The following is a 14,845-nucleotide window of genomic DNA, read 5'->3' as shown; positions in this document are numbered from 1 at the left end:
ATGATGATATTGTTGAAAGTAAACGAAAATCAATGGAAACAGGGGAATTGGAAAAAAAAAATAATAATACCGCCGACCTATTAGATCATATCTGATACAATAGGACTAATATTGTATATTTTGTAATTACATAGATTCGCGTTGCCAACATTCTATTTTAATAAATGAAATTATATTAATTATACTTTTGTTCATAACATACTGTTTTCATATTGCACGTAACATACTGTAGTACTGTACTTAATAGAATTTCTTCGTAAGCTATCTTATCTTTCCTCCAAAATTGTATTGTAAGGCGTTATAAATTTGGATTCTTTGTACACAATCGGTGTACACAATCTTAAAATAGAATAAAGTCAGAAAATCAAGAATTAAATAAATTTATATTGAACTTCTTTCATGTTCTACTTTTCGCATTTCTTATAAAAAAAATATATTTACAGTTGACTGGCTCAACGGAAAAGACACTAACGTCGCCAAGCTACATTATAATTATTAGTTAAAATTTCGAATAAGTACCTACGTATATTTATAATTACACTTTATGAAGAATTGTTCAAGTTTCAGTTACTATCATAAAGAAATACACAAATAAAGGAAAATGTCGAAAATAGCAATTGATGACCAACAATTACTGTCCTGTATAGTGTTTTTGTATGAGATTAATCGAATAATAATAAATTTTGCTAAAATTATATACGTTATTTCAAAATTCTGGATCACGGTTGGTTGCTACTCATAGTTCTATTAATAAACAATAGAATTAATCTTTGTAATTCCCGTTTCAAAAAATATATTTTTTTCTGAACGTTAATTTTACTAATTTTATATGTTTCTTTTTTATTAGCTGAATAAACAACTCTTCGATCAAAACTTTCGTGCTAGTTTTTGCAGATATTATATATTTAATAGCATAGCGGACATGCTTTTTATCACTTTGCCGATCATTTGTCGATCATATAATATATCATGTCACATTAATTTTGAAGCTACGATTAAAGCCATAAAATGCTTGGGAAAACTATACTACTACTATACTAAATGTTTTTAGCAGTATAATTTATGAATAATATATTACAAAAGTTTTTACAGCAAAAAAAATTATATTGTCAAAGTTAACCTTAAACCGAAATTTTCAATACAGTAATTTGATATTTGCCGATATTTGCCGATCATCTGCTAATAAGCTTCGGGCGAAGCCACAGATTTACGGGGCGAAACTTAAAATTTTCAAAATGGTATTCAAGAATCAATTGCCAAAATAATCAAGCGAAGTAATAAAATTGAATAAATGATCGACAAATGATCGACAATATTGTCAATATATGATTAGGCCGGAATTAGAAATTTTGGCCAACATTATAAAATGGAATTACGAATCATACCATATATACTTTGTTACATGGTGGCTTTGTTTGTACTACTTTTTGTGTACATTTAATGTATGACATTTAGTATATTTAAAAAGAAAGAATCCACATTTAGGAATTATTTTCGCCTCTTGACTATTATACTCTACGATTACTAATAATAATAATATCAAAATGCAAACCGCAAAAAATACAAATGAATGGATTAACTGGATTGAAGAAGCTGTTTCTAAAGAGTATTATAGGCTCTATGAACATGAAAATTTTAGCGATATTCAAAAAATTGGTACCGGAGGATTCGGAAAAGTTTATCGTGCGAGTTGGAAAAATTCTCAATATTTTGCGTTGAAAACTTTTTTTAATATTGATGACGTCACTGCAAAAGAAATCGTTCATGAGGTATAAATTAGAATATAATATTTTAATATTCATAATATTTATTTGCTCATTTTAAGTTTATATAATATTGATATTCTAGCTTAAGCTTCAACGGGATATACAATTTCATGATAACATTATTAAATTTTATGGAATTGCAAAATTTGATCCAGGTATAGTAAAATTAATATACTATATGTTTAAAACGTGATTTTATAAAAATATATTTTAATAAAAAATAATTATTTCTTATTCATAATTAGAAAACCAAAATTCTCAATCAAATAATTATTTGCTAGTTATGGAGTATGCTGATTCTGGTTCTCTTAAAAATTATTTAAAGGAAAACTTCAATAGTCTTACATGGAACGATAAATATAACTTTGCGTACCAATTATCCTGTGCCGTGTCATGTTTACATAATGAAGGAATTATGCATCGTGATTTGGTAATCTACTTTATTAATTATAAAAGTATTATTGTGAATTTTTTGTTATATCCTAACGTCATAACGTAATTACAGCATCCTGGTAATGTTCTGGTCCATCGAAAAACTATCAAGTTATCTGACTTTGGGTTGTCGAAGAGAATTGAATCATCATCCAACTCACAATCAAAACTTTTTGGAATAATTCCTTACGTTGATCCAAAAAGATTTAGTGGACGAAGAAAAAATAAAAGCTCAACACAAATATTTTCGTTAAATGAAAAAAGTGATATCTATAGTATTGGTGTATTATTCTGGGAGATATCTAGTGGTCAACCTCCCTTTTATTCTGAAGTCGAACAATATGATATTGATTTGGCTTTAGAAATTACACAGGGTCTTAGAGAAGAGCCTGTTCCCGATACACCTGGAGGTTATGTTGAAATTTATACTGGTATGTAATATTTTTTTTTTTTTTTTTTTAAAAAAAAAAAATTTTCAACTCTCATATATTATTATGTGGTTTTTATAGAATGTTGGAATGGCGAACCAGAGAAACGCCCAACCATAAATCAAGTAGTAGAAAGATTAGAGGCAATTATGACAAAAACAAACATAACAACAGAAAATTATCAAACAGAATTAAGTCTTCGTTCAACATCAACAGATGGACAAAATTTTAATCCAACTAATACTTTATCGAATATTGATAATTCATTACATGGGGAAATGTCTCAAATTATACAAAATTTTGATAAAATGAACACAAGAGAAATAGTACCTACTCCATTAACAAATAAAATAGTTGAAGATACAGTAAATTATATTTTCAAAATAATTAATGAAGGAAAAAAATCAACGCGTATCAAAAATAATAAAGATATTCTTGGTTATTTTGATAATAATAATATAAATTCACAAGAAATTTATGATTGGTTATTAATTAGTCAAAATAATTCAGATTCTATATTCTTACTTGGATATTTTAATTATTTAGGGATTGAAAAAATTGAAGATAATAAGAAAGCATTTGATTTATTTATTAATGCGTCAGAGCAAGGTCATATACTGTATTAGCACAATTTTATGTTGGATTGTGTTATGAAACTGGCCGTGGAACTGTAAAAGATGAAAAATTGGCTTTTAAATATTACGAAAAAATAGCTAATATGAATTATGCATCAGGATTAGTGAAAATTGGTTATTTCTATGATAATGGTATTGGAACTAGTGTTAATTATCAAAAAGCACTTGAATTATATAAACAGGCGGCGAATTTAGGAAGTAGTATGGCTCAACATAATCTTGCCGTTACTTATGAAAATGGAGATGGCGTTGATATAGATTATGGTAAAGCTTTTGAATTATATTACCAAGCAGCAAATTCAGGAAATGGTTTAGCTCTAAATAATCTTGCTCTTATGTATTATGATGGGAAAGGTGTTGATATAGATTATGGTAAAGCTTTTGAATTATATTACAAGGCAGTAAATTCAGGATATAGTAATGCTCAATATAATCTTGCTCTTATGTATTATAATGGAAAAGGTGTTGATGTAGATTATGAAAAAGCAAAAGAATTATATTACCAAGCAGCAAATTCAGGAAATAGTTCAGCTCAAAATAATCTTGCCTATATGTATGAATACGGAAAAGGAACTGAAGAGGATATAAATCAAGCAATTTATTGGTACAAGAAATCTGCTAACCAAGGATTTCAACTTGCTAAAAATAACTTAGAATTAAGAAAACGATTTTTTAAATGAGCATAAAGTACAAGTAAATTATTATTTTTACTAATAATATTTTATCTCTCTCACGAAATATTTTTCTATTTAAACCCGGCTCAACGGTTAAGACGTCAAATCGACAATAGTTTTTTTTATATTATTTAATACTTAAAATGATCTTTTTTATCTTTAGAATAATTGTACATTTATAAAAAATTCGTTATTTTTTTTCTTTTTTGAACTTTATACATGCTTGCAACAATATCTTTTCAGTTTGTATTTCTTAGGTATCATTATTTTCAAGGTTCTGAAAATATCATTTATATATTTTTATTTGGGTTTTGTTTTTTATCGCCATGGCGATGCATCGCCAGTGTCACGTGATTTTATAATTCCGGCCGGAATTAAAAGATCGTCAAAGAATTTCCTTTTTTGGAAGTTTTGTGTAACAAAAACTTGAATTTTGCTGAAAAATAAAATTGCCTTTTTTGGATTATGCAACGTTACCTAAAGCTCCAAAAAAGGATATTTTGGCCAGCGTTATAAAATTTGGCCGAAATTAAGCACGTGATGTATAGGGAGTGACAAATAGTATTTTTTGCACTGAAAAAATTCTAAGTCCCCAGAATAAATAATAAAAATGGAAAACTAGAGGATGTGACGCGGGGTGACAAATTATTCACATATGTAAAGTCACGTGACACTAGCGACACATCGCTATGGCGATTTTTTATAAAATCCTTTTTATTTATTAAAACATTTTGCAATATAAAGTATATATAAAATGCTTATCGAGTCTAATTTAAAAAGAATATAACTAAAAATAGTATTGCTATTTTAATTACCTATAACTATACAGTATGAATCACGTAAAAATATTTTTTTTCTATTTTTATTATATTTTAAATAAAATAAAAGATATAAAATTAAATTATTTCATACACAATCATTTTTTTTTATCCGTTCATTGATTTTCAAATTCTTTTTTCATTTTTTATTTCTCTTTTTCGTGAGCCTTTTTTCATTAACAACATTTTAAATATCATTCACTATTATCCTCTTTTTTCTTGTTTTTTTTAAAAAAAAAAATTTCATTATTTCAGATTTTGCTAATATATTTAATGATTTCGAAAAATTTTAATTCTAATTCTTTTTTTTTTTGTTATATCCTTTTCATTCATATTTCCAATTTTAGATGGAATTTATCATTCTTTGGTCGATCACTACTTGTGTTTTACGTGAAATCAAAATTTTATTTTATTAAATGTTTTTAACAAAAAGTTGTTTTCTTAATGGCAACCTGCGTTTTGTGTAAAAAGACTTTACGTTTAGCTTTTTTATCAGGTTTTTTTTGTTAATTATTTCATATTTTAACTATATTTTCTCTTTAATAAAAAAAGCAAACCCAAAAAAAGATAAGCGAAAAAAAAAATCGGAGAAAAGGAAGGTTTGACAAACCAAATCGAAAAAATGAAGGTTGAAAAAATTATTTTTGAAAGGGTTAAAAAAACCCTGAAAAAAAATTTAAAAAAAAATAAAAATAAAAATAAAAATTTAACAATAAGTATCCGAAGACCTTATTATAATTCCTTCACTTGTATACATAATTATTTTGGGCCGAACTGGCTCATCTTCTGAAGAAACATCTAATGATAATATTGACTTATTGATCTTCTATGAATGTATAAGTGTTAGTTCTTCAAGAACGGGTTACTATCTTATAATTCTTTTTGATATTTTTACATTTAACTGAGCAGTGCACTGTTCGGCAGAATATTGCAATCATTATTAAGCCTTTGTATTACTACAACAACCTCTTCAACTTTCCATTCTATTTAAAATGAAAAATTTGATAAAATCTTCGTTCCACTGAACCTTTTTTTTATTATTTTGTCTGGTTTAGTTAGTAAAGGTTAGAGGTTCCCTCCATTATTAGTGTTAAACAAGACGAGAATTAAAAATTTTTTAATAATAATATTTTTAAAATTGTGATAACGTGTGAATGATGGTGCGGTCATGGTGGTACTAGCTAATGTGGTAGATTGTGGTGTCATATAATAATCGTTGAATTGGAAATTTGATAGTAAAATCCAATCCAATTGAGTCAACTTGATTGATGATCCGCGAGTCAACTAGAGAAATTACATATAAAATTTGACGCAAATCATATACTAATTTGTCGTAATACGCCGACTTTAATGATTTCTGATGTAACAAAAACTATAAAGCATAGTTTACTAAAAATAACACAAACAATAACGTAAATGTCACACTTTTATTTTTCAAAGCTACAAAGTGTAAAACTTTTTTTTGACGAAGTTTACCTTGGAAGCACGTGGCATTTACTATGTTATTAGGTAAACTAAGGTTTTAAAAGTACAAATTATGGAAATTTTTTTATATTTCACTAAACTTTCATGCATATTGCTTTATTTTTGATATATTTTATTAGTAAACTATGCTGTAATAACTTCTAACCCGACAAATTCAAGACTTTTTCACACTCATTATACACGTGATATGGTATGATAAAACTAGTTTTTGTCTTTCGAATCTCAGATCTCTTAGAAATTGGACTTTTTTCCAATGTTACATTATGGTTTTTTTTTGCATGAGATTGGTGGGAAAACTGTAGAAAACTATTTCATTAAAGCAAAATGGCATTATTTAAACATTTGGCTAGAGAAATTCATGAACAACCCACATTCAGAAATGTGGCTTTTAATTAATAAATTTCTGTCAAATTTTATTATCGTTTTCGCTACTTGACTTGTGGATCACCAATTAAATTATTCCAAATCGGATTTTTAATTTGCACCCAATCCAAATGATCGACATAGTTTATAAGCTGAAACTTCGTGCACAAAATCTCAGCTAAGAAACTGCCCATGGGCAGATTTGCCCATGGGATTTGATTGGCTAATACTTAGTTGGTTTATATCGGCCAAATAAGGTAATTTTATAATTTCTGAATGCAGATTTGCCTATAAACCAGCATGCGAGAATTGCATTGATATAAAATTTGTACTACCCAATAACCAAAAAAAGTCAAAAAAAATTAAGGTTACACAGAAATTCTGACTGAAGTTGAAATCATTATAGCCAGAATTAAGATAACTCCAGCCGACCAGTTTCTGTCTAATAATTCGTCCAACTAAATTCCATCAATTCCTTTACCTAATGCGCAGTTTCTGTTTTATATAAATCAATCAAATTTCATTAAATCATTTACCTAATGGACAAAATTGTGTCGTCGGGCTGGTAGTGTGTCTCGCTACGCTCACCCCACCTCGGCCAGGGCCTCGCAGTACCTACATCTCCCCTCCGTGGGGTAGGAATCCCCTATATCTGTCACCATCTGTCATTAACATCTGTCATATAATAATATACTAAAAAAGAATGAAATAAGGGAAAAGAGAGGAAAATACGATAGAATCAGAGGGGTATGACAGATATGACGGATATGACAGATGTTTCAGAAAAATCGGGAGAGGATACTCCCAGAAAAAAGTTTTGATTTTACCCCCCCAGATCTGTCATTCTGTCATAGATCTGTCATATGATCAGGATTCAGTCTATTCATCTGTCGGAAGCAGTGAGATAGCAAACCGAGTAAACAGGTAGGTTAATAGCCCCTAGAAGGTCTGTAAAGCCACAGAGAGATAACCGGGTAGAAGCGCGGATCTTTGGAAAAAATACATTCGGCAATTGAAGATTAGGTAACTATAAATTAGTACTCGATTTAATAGAACGAAAAAATGACCACTCAAGCTCAAGTTATCCCCAAATTCGGTGAACAAACAAAAGCCTTCAGTATCGATAAGCTTAAACGGCTTATTGTCGCTGCAAAGAGTATGAGTGATCTTGATCAAGCCAAGAGGTATCTTTGCAGTTATTTCATTCCCTGTGCAGATCCTCATGGGGTTTTCTGGTGGGACCCGGATAGTAAAAGTTTGAAACACGTTATTGACAAAAATATTGGTAAACTTATCCGTCCAATTATGAAGGTATTCTACACACAACCTGAACAAGGACCCTCTCAAAAGACCGAGTTCAACATCTACAAATGGTTTATGGTCGAGAATACTGATGTATGTAATGCAACCTGTGATCCCCATAAACAGCGAATCTTCAGATCCTTAACCGGCCAACTCTATCTAAATATCTTCCCGGGATTCCTCCACGTCTTGCGTCCGATATCCACCTTTGAGTCTACAATTCACCTCGCGGTTAAATTTATCTTCTCTCACATTCAGGATATCTGGTGTTCGGGTGATTGGAATCTCACTGAGTATATCATCAAGTGGTTGGCCGGTGTATCTGCTGGAAGGAAGATGTACTCGATCCTTTACCTGAAATCTGGACAGGGTTGGGGCAAAGGCATTATAACAGATTTCATTCAGCGCAGCGTCCTAGGCACTCAACTCGTTTATAAGACCAGCGATCCTCAGACGATTCGTGGAAGTTTCAATGGGCAATTACAGGGTAAGATTCTTCTTCTTCTCGAGGAAATGCCCACGGAAAAAAGCCAGTGGAATAATCTGTATCGCTCTTTAAAGGATAAGGTAACGAGTGACATAATGGAAATCCATGAAAAATACAAGACACCAACACATTATAAAAACTTTATGTCTACTATCGTCCTAACCAACGAAAATGCTCTCAGAGTGGATAATGATGATAGGCGCACAGTGTTCTTGGATGTGTCACCATCCCGCAAGGGAGACCTCAACTACTTCAAAAAACTCGGTGACGCTATGAAATACCCAGGCGCCAGTGAGGCATTCTATGCTTATTTGAGAGCCATTGCGAATACTTACTCAGACTTCAATGGAAATCCGCCACCCATGACAACATCCAAACAGGAACATATCATCTCAACTCTTCCACCGCTATTCCAATTTATAAAGGACACATACCTCATAGTGAAAAATTATATGACCGACCTACCTGTTCAAGAATTTTATAGGGTATATACTTCATATTGCGAAACTCGTGGCATTACACCCTTATCAAAGATAAACGCTTCTAGAATCCTATCAAATGAGTTGAGTATAAATAGTAATCGGACTTATATAAATAAAAAGTTAACCCGAGTATATAGCATATCCAGGGAGGATCTTTACAATAAATACCTCGGCAAAAACTGGATCCACGAAACAGACGAAATAGATATAGAAGGAATTGATATAGAGACTTCTAAGAAACCCGCATCAGACCCCAATGCCTTGGATAAGTTCTTGGCAAATATATATAATCCAGCTAACAATTCACAAGACGTACAAGAAAAATCCGAACCCGCTGAGGAAAAATCCGCTGAGAAAAAACCCGAACCCACAGAGGAAAAACCCGAACCCGTTGAAGAAAAACCGTCTGCCCCCAAGCTAGATGACTACGACGTCTTAGATGACTTGTTATCAGACTCGGATTCTACAACTGCAAACCCAGTTCCTGAAAAACCGTCTGCCCCCGAGCCAGATAACTACGACGTCTTAGACGACTTATTATCAGACTCAGATTCTACAACCGTGGACCCAACTCCTGAACAACAACCCGAGTATCCCGCAGAATCTTCTGCATCTGTCACTAAGCCTGACCCAGAACCGGCTCCCGAAGAGCAATTTATCCCAGAACCCGACACAGAACCAGAAGTTGACCGGGATCCTGAACCAAAGGAAGGCACTCGAGCGCACTGGGCTTGGCAAGAAAGACACCGATGGGATCGCAAACCATGGGTTAAAAATTTAAAGGACCAGGTCTTCAATGATCTCTACAATACAGGTAAGGAATTATGGGCCAAGTACCAAGACGCATCAGACGAATATGACTGGGAAATACTCGCGTTTGAAATAGAGGAATGTCCCACAACGCGTATTGAGGACGAGTACCAGTACTACCTTATGGAGGTAGTAGACCGCTTCAAGGACTGGATTGAATATAATGGATACTTACCTAAAATACCTAGCCGTAAAGAACTCGCAGATTTAATAAGAATATACAAGGAGAATCGTAATGCCGAGATTATTCCCACCCCCTCTGGTTATGAAACTATGAGGGCAGATAAGGGTAAAGCGCGAGAGATCCCTGAGGAACGTCCAAAAACTGATATGGAACGTGAATGGGAGGCCGCCAATGGAATCATCGATGACTGGGACGAAGAGGATACTGAGGGCGCTATCAACGACATATTGTAAGCGCTATTTGAGATTATTTCTTTTTTTTTTCGTATATATATAGAAAGATATTATTTATAGTTGAAGACAAATCATATACATAAAAATGCAATACTCAAGAATTGCCCGCACTTTACCAACACGACCTGACATCAAGGAACTTCAGTATTCCGGTGCTCGCTTTTCCAGAGGAGCTATCGCCAGACTCGGTCAGACTCTCCAGACGCGATTTCCAGATAGAAAGTTCCAGATCCTACTTCCCTATGAAAACTGGAAACCCGGTGGATGGACATCAGGAAACCAACCAGCCAGCCTCTTTTCACTATTAGACCATTATGATGAAGCACAACTACCGGATGACGCAGACCCTGATTATTTTGAACGATTCATAATTTATGCAAGAGATAGTCCACCGGCCGCAGGAAGATGCAATGGGGAGCTAAATGATTGCCTGTATGAATGCCTAAAAAATATTTACGGTACATTCTCTAAAATGCCAAAGTCAATCGAAAAGCCCGAGTATATCAAAAAGGCATTAGGTCTCAATCGCGATGCTCCCATCCCAGTTTCATGCATGGACAAGGTTGAACAACTCGCAGGAAGTCTCGCAATTAATACTGTGGGGGACATTACCCGAATCTCTAAAAGTAAGTCCGATAGACGTGCGACTCTCATCCTATCAGAAGGCCATTACTCCCTCACGTTAAATCCTGGAAAACTCCACCCCAGTAAAATAGATAAAAAGCGTAATTTACCCATTGTATACCATGAAGATGGGACCAATAATGTAGTCACAATATACAACGGCAAAACAGTTAAGTCTTGCACAATTGCGCAGTTTCAAAAAACTAAGAATTCCAAAAGTTCTTTCATCCCTGTCGAGAAAAACCGTAAGACTGGAGTATATGAAACTCTTGAAAAAGCATATCAGAGAATCCACGAGGAGCGGAATTCCTTTCTACAGGAGACAAAGAAGTTCGGTTTAGGAATCGACTTATCATACCATAACTGGTCTTACAAAAGAACGGCTCTCTGGTTATTCGAACGATTAAGTGTAGGAATTCCAGCCAATGATCCTCTTGACCCGATAGAAGCGGAGTGGTTAAGTGATGCAATGATGGGAGGATTAATCTGGGCAGATAACGAGTGGAAGGGCTATGGAAGACAGTATGACGCAACAAGTTTATACCCGAGTATCCAACAATCGAACGCGAACTTTCCAATCAGACGGGGTAAATTCCAGACACTTAATGACTTTGTCGACCACAGGGGTTATGCCTTGTATGGATTATTCCGTGCCAAAATAAGTGGGAATAATATTCTCTTCCGACAGAATAAAAGGGGAATCTATACATTCATCGACTTACAACGAGCAAAAAAACTTGGTCTCAATATACAGTTAATACAGGATGGGAAGCCAAATGCATTGATATATGATAGAGAAGCGAGAATCCCTGGAACTGTAATATTCGGTGAGTATGTACACTTCCTCTTCAAAATTAAAAACCAGGGTGGCATAGCTGGCCGCGTGGCAAAGCGAGTCCTCAACACATTATGGGGAGCATTATGCCAGAGGAAGCGTAATTACAAGACACTCACCGCAGATCAAACAGACCCATTTACATTTCCAGAGGGCCATACACTCGACTCTATCATACCAGTAGGATCTGACCAGTGGCGATTCCAGTTTACAAACCCGGGTAATCCCTTCAAAGGTGAGTATCCCAGGATCGCCCCATTCTTATTAGCACGTGGACGCAAAATCACATCTGAGGCAATTCAACCATACAAGGATAAAGTACGACGTATCCATACAGACGGATTTATTTTAGAAGAACAGCCAGATAGCCCCGCGCTTTTCACTTGTTCAGAGAATGCAGATACGACTCTAAAGACTTTCAAGTTTGAAACCGCGGGATACTGCCATGTGAAAAATGCGAACAAGGTTATCTGGACATGATTGCTAGGGACCGGTATGTATATTTTTTACTGACATATCGTAATGGCATAATTGAATAAACCTATGGGATATGTAATCTTACGAGATACCCAAATGCAAAACACCGACGGATTAGGTAGACAAGACGACGAAAGTTTCCACGCGTGGGCTAAGCGCATTCAGAATGCTGTGCAATATTATGAGACTTGTAGTAGAATAGGTTTTCATAGGCGGCTACCTTATCCAAGGTCTCGTCAAGCTGTATATGCTTATATTGTGCACATTAGGAGAATAGTATCACGACTACCAAATAGGTGGTACTGTACCTACTGTAAATCTTTTATTGATCGCGGATGGGGAGCTGACGCTTTCATGGATCAAGCGGTGCGACTACATTTATATAGTTGCCCAAAGCATTTTAATTTCGACTATTATACTCATCATGCTGAAATGATCCAGAATGCCTTTAGGAGATATATAGAAAGAAGGAACAATAAAGCGGCTAGGATAATCCAGAAAGTCGCTATCCCCTGGTTATATAGACCAGGCTCTCCATTGATGCAAAAGGCCGAGCGACGCTTCTACTGTCTTGCAGTATCCCAAGTGTAAACCCTGAGGTTCATATTTATTTTTTCTCATTCGAATGAACAGGTAACTGAAGATTTATATTTTTTACAAAGTACAAAGAATCATGTCAACATATACCGAATTCGCAAGCATTGTTAACAGCACTGACAGCACTAGTGAGGAGGTTATTTACGAGGCATCGCGCATTCAGCCTAATGTTGTCTCTGACGAAACTGTCCCCAAGATTATCCGCGCATTAAAAGATACTATAGTAGTCGCATTAGTATCTGGGTTTAGCAAAACCAGTTACCTCGTCCAGGACCACGTGAAGTATATCAAGCGAATCCAAACGGCAAATTCTCCTGTATCATATGTGAAGTTCGTGGCCAGAAAACTCTTCCCAGATAATGCGGCATATACTGCTAAAATAGCAAAAATCCGCGAATCATACAAGAATAAACAAGCTCTCCTAGATAAGCTTGAGGCCCTCTTCGAATTGTATTATAATGCGACTAAGGACTCATCAACCGGTCCCCCAAAGCGAGCTATTACTAAAAACGAGGCTGAGAAAACCTTAACAGAACTTCTTGCATAAGCGGCTCCTGTGGTCCTACGATTCTGTACGAATTTAGTCTATATTTTTTATCCATGTGTAATAGGCATACAGTAATTGAAGATAGCTATAGTATAAGTAACATAACATCATGTTGGACCGATTACCAGTAGAAATAGTCGAACGCATTGTCGCAAAGATCCCGGATACTGACCTTATTGCAGCGAGTAAGGTAGATAGAGTGTGGTGGCAGGAAGTTCGTCGAGAGGCATATAAGAGGTGGAAAAATTATGCCACTACGATCGGGGATGTGTACTGTGAAATCCGAGCTCTCGGAAAGCATTATATAAAGAGGGAAATTGACTGGATAACGTTTGAAGATGTAAACGACCTCTATAAAAGATGGATAAACCGCCTCACCGAGGATCAGCTTTATATTATGGAGAAAATGCTTAGGAATGGGATGGTCGTGGACCAGAGAGGGAAACCATAGAGTATGCATTAAGTGAACAAAGATGGGGAGGCGATCCTTGGGGACTGGGAGTGGTATGAATGGACTCAACAGGAGTAAGCATTTTGTACTTGACTTTCGTAGGAATTACCCTGCAGAGTCATATTTTTTAGATCCGGCCGGCATTACCGCGTAATCCCGAATTACCGAAAAAGGAAATTTATGTTACACAAGGTTCCAAACGCATTTTTACCAAAATCGATTTTTTGTGGAACGGGTATCGCCCAAAAAGGAAATGATCTACGTACCGCATGAAATCACGTGACACTCTACACATTTGTTCAGGGTATCACGTGACATGAACTCCGTTCACATTTTCTGTAATATAATCCATAGTTTTTCCATGAATGCTTTTTAGGCCAATAATCCAATAACTTATTCATCAGGTATCCTCGTGTTTTGCGACAAGGACTGATGACCATGTAACCTCATCATCAGGCATCCTCGCATTTTTTGACAAGGACTGATGACGATGTCACTTGGTTATTGTAAATTGAAGATAACAATTAGGTATGTAGACACGTACAGAAAAAAGACATGTCATACCCTTATATAACTAATCCTATAACCGGACGTCCAATCCGTGTTGGTGGAGATACCTTTAATCGAATAGTTATGGAATCCCATGATTATATCGATGGAAGGCTTGTCCGTAGACAAACCGTACCGCCTCCACCCCAGGAACAACCTGTATATTTAAATACAGATACAGGACGCTATATTCAACACGGTACTAGAACGTATCATAGACTGGTTGAGAGTGACTACGAGGTAGTTGAGGACTACTACCTTGTTCATTCTGAAGAGGAGGAGCTTATAGAGGAAATCATCAATGAAACACGCTATAATGAGGAAAATCTTGATGGCCAGCGGTTAACTTTCAATAATATACAACAAATCAGAGCCGCTATTCAAGCTGACCAAGATGAATATGATGATTTTATCTTACAGCAGAATACGACTAACGGGACACCTTCCTCCGGTCCTTCCGGTCATCCACGAACTTTGGAGGACCATGCCCCGAGACTTGCAGAGCTTAATATTGAGTTGTGTAGGGAATGTCTCATGCCTGTAAGCCCAAGTGACTTAACGGACAAGTTGTGCAAGGACTGCGCTTCCTAATGGTGAGTCCTCCGGTCCTCTGGTCTTCCGGTCTTTCCAACGGTTGATCCCTTAATGCCAGTTATTTTTTTTTAT

General features: G+C 35.0%; 5 protein-coding genes across 5 annotated transcripts; all 5 read left to right on the top strand.

Annotated features, from left to right (window-relative positions):
* Positions 1–1,544: 1,544 nt before the first annotated feature.
* OCT59_016252 (uncharacterized protein) lies at positions 1,545–3,941 on the top strand (the record flags this gene model as incomplete). The annotated part of the gene is made up of 7 exons (XM_066132358.1): positions 1,545–1,769; positions 1,849–1,921; positions 2,012–2,196; positions 2,272–2,629; positions 2,708–3,235; positions 3,340–3,633; positions 3,724–3,941. The coding sequence occupies 7 exons, from the start codon at positions 1,545–1,547 to the stop codon at positions 3,939–3,941; spliced, it is 1,881 nt and encodes a 626-aa protein (XP_066003353.1).
* Positions 3,942–10,184: 6,243 nt separating this feature from the next.
* On the top strand, positions 10,185–12,038 carry OCT59_016251 (uncharacterized protein; the record flags this gene model as incomplete). Its single annotated transcript, XM_066132357.1, has 1 exon — positions 10,185–12,038. One exon carries the CDS (start codon positions 10,185–10,187, stop codon positions 12,036–12,038), a length of 1,854 nt encoding a protein of 617 aa, XP_066003352.1.
* Positions 12,039–12,131: 93 nt separating this feature from the next.
* Positions 12,132–12,626, top strand: OCT59_016250 (uncharacterized protein; the record flags this gene model as incomplete). The annotated part of the gene is made up of 1 exon (XM_066132356.1): positions 12,132–12,626. One exon carries the CDS (start codon positions 12,132–12,134, stop codon positions 12,624–12,626), a length of 495 nt encoding a protein of 164 aa, XP_066003351.1.
* An 82-nt stretch (positions 12,627–12,708) lies between these two features.
* On the top strand, positions 12,709–13,179 carry OCT59_016249 (uncharacterized protein; the record flags this gene model as incomplete). Its single annotated transcript, XM_025332260.2, has 1 exon — positions 12,709–13,179. One exon carries the CDS (start codon positions 12,709–12,711, stop codon positions 13,177–13,179), a length of 471 nt encoding a protein of 156 aa, XP_025174641.2.
* A 109-nt stretch (positions 13,180–13,288) lies between these two features.
* OCT59_016248 (uncharacterized protein) lies at positions 13,289–13,630 on the top strand (the record flags this gene model as incomplete). Its single annotated transcript, XM_066132355.1, has 1 exon — positions 13,289–13,630. One exon carries the CDS (start codon positions 13,289–13,291, stop codon positions 13,628–13,630), a length of 342 nt encoding a protein of 113 aa, XP_066003350.1.
* Between the last annotated feature and the right edge of the window lie 1,215 nt (positions 13,631–14,845).

The sequence above is a fragment of the Rhizophagus irregularis genome, chromosome 24, assembly GCF_026210795.1.
Source record: "Rhizophagus irregularis chromosome 24, complete sequence".
NCBI classification, from domain to species: domain Eukaryota; kingdom Fungi; phylum Glomeromycota; class Glomeromycetes; order Glomerales; family Glomeraceae; genus Rhizophagus; species Rhizophagus irregularis.
Note: the sequence above shows the minus strand (reverse complement) of the source record. Positions and strands in the feature narration are given on the sequence as shown.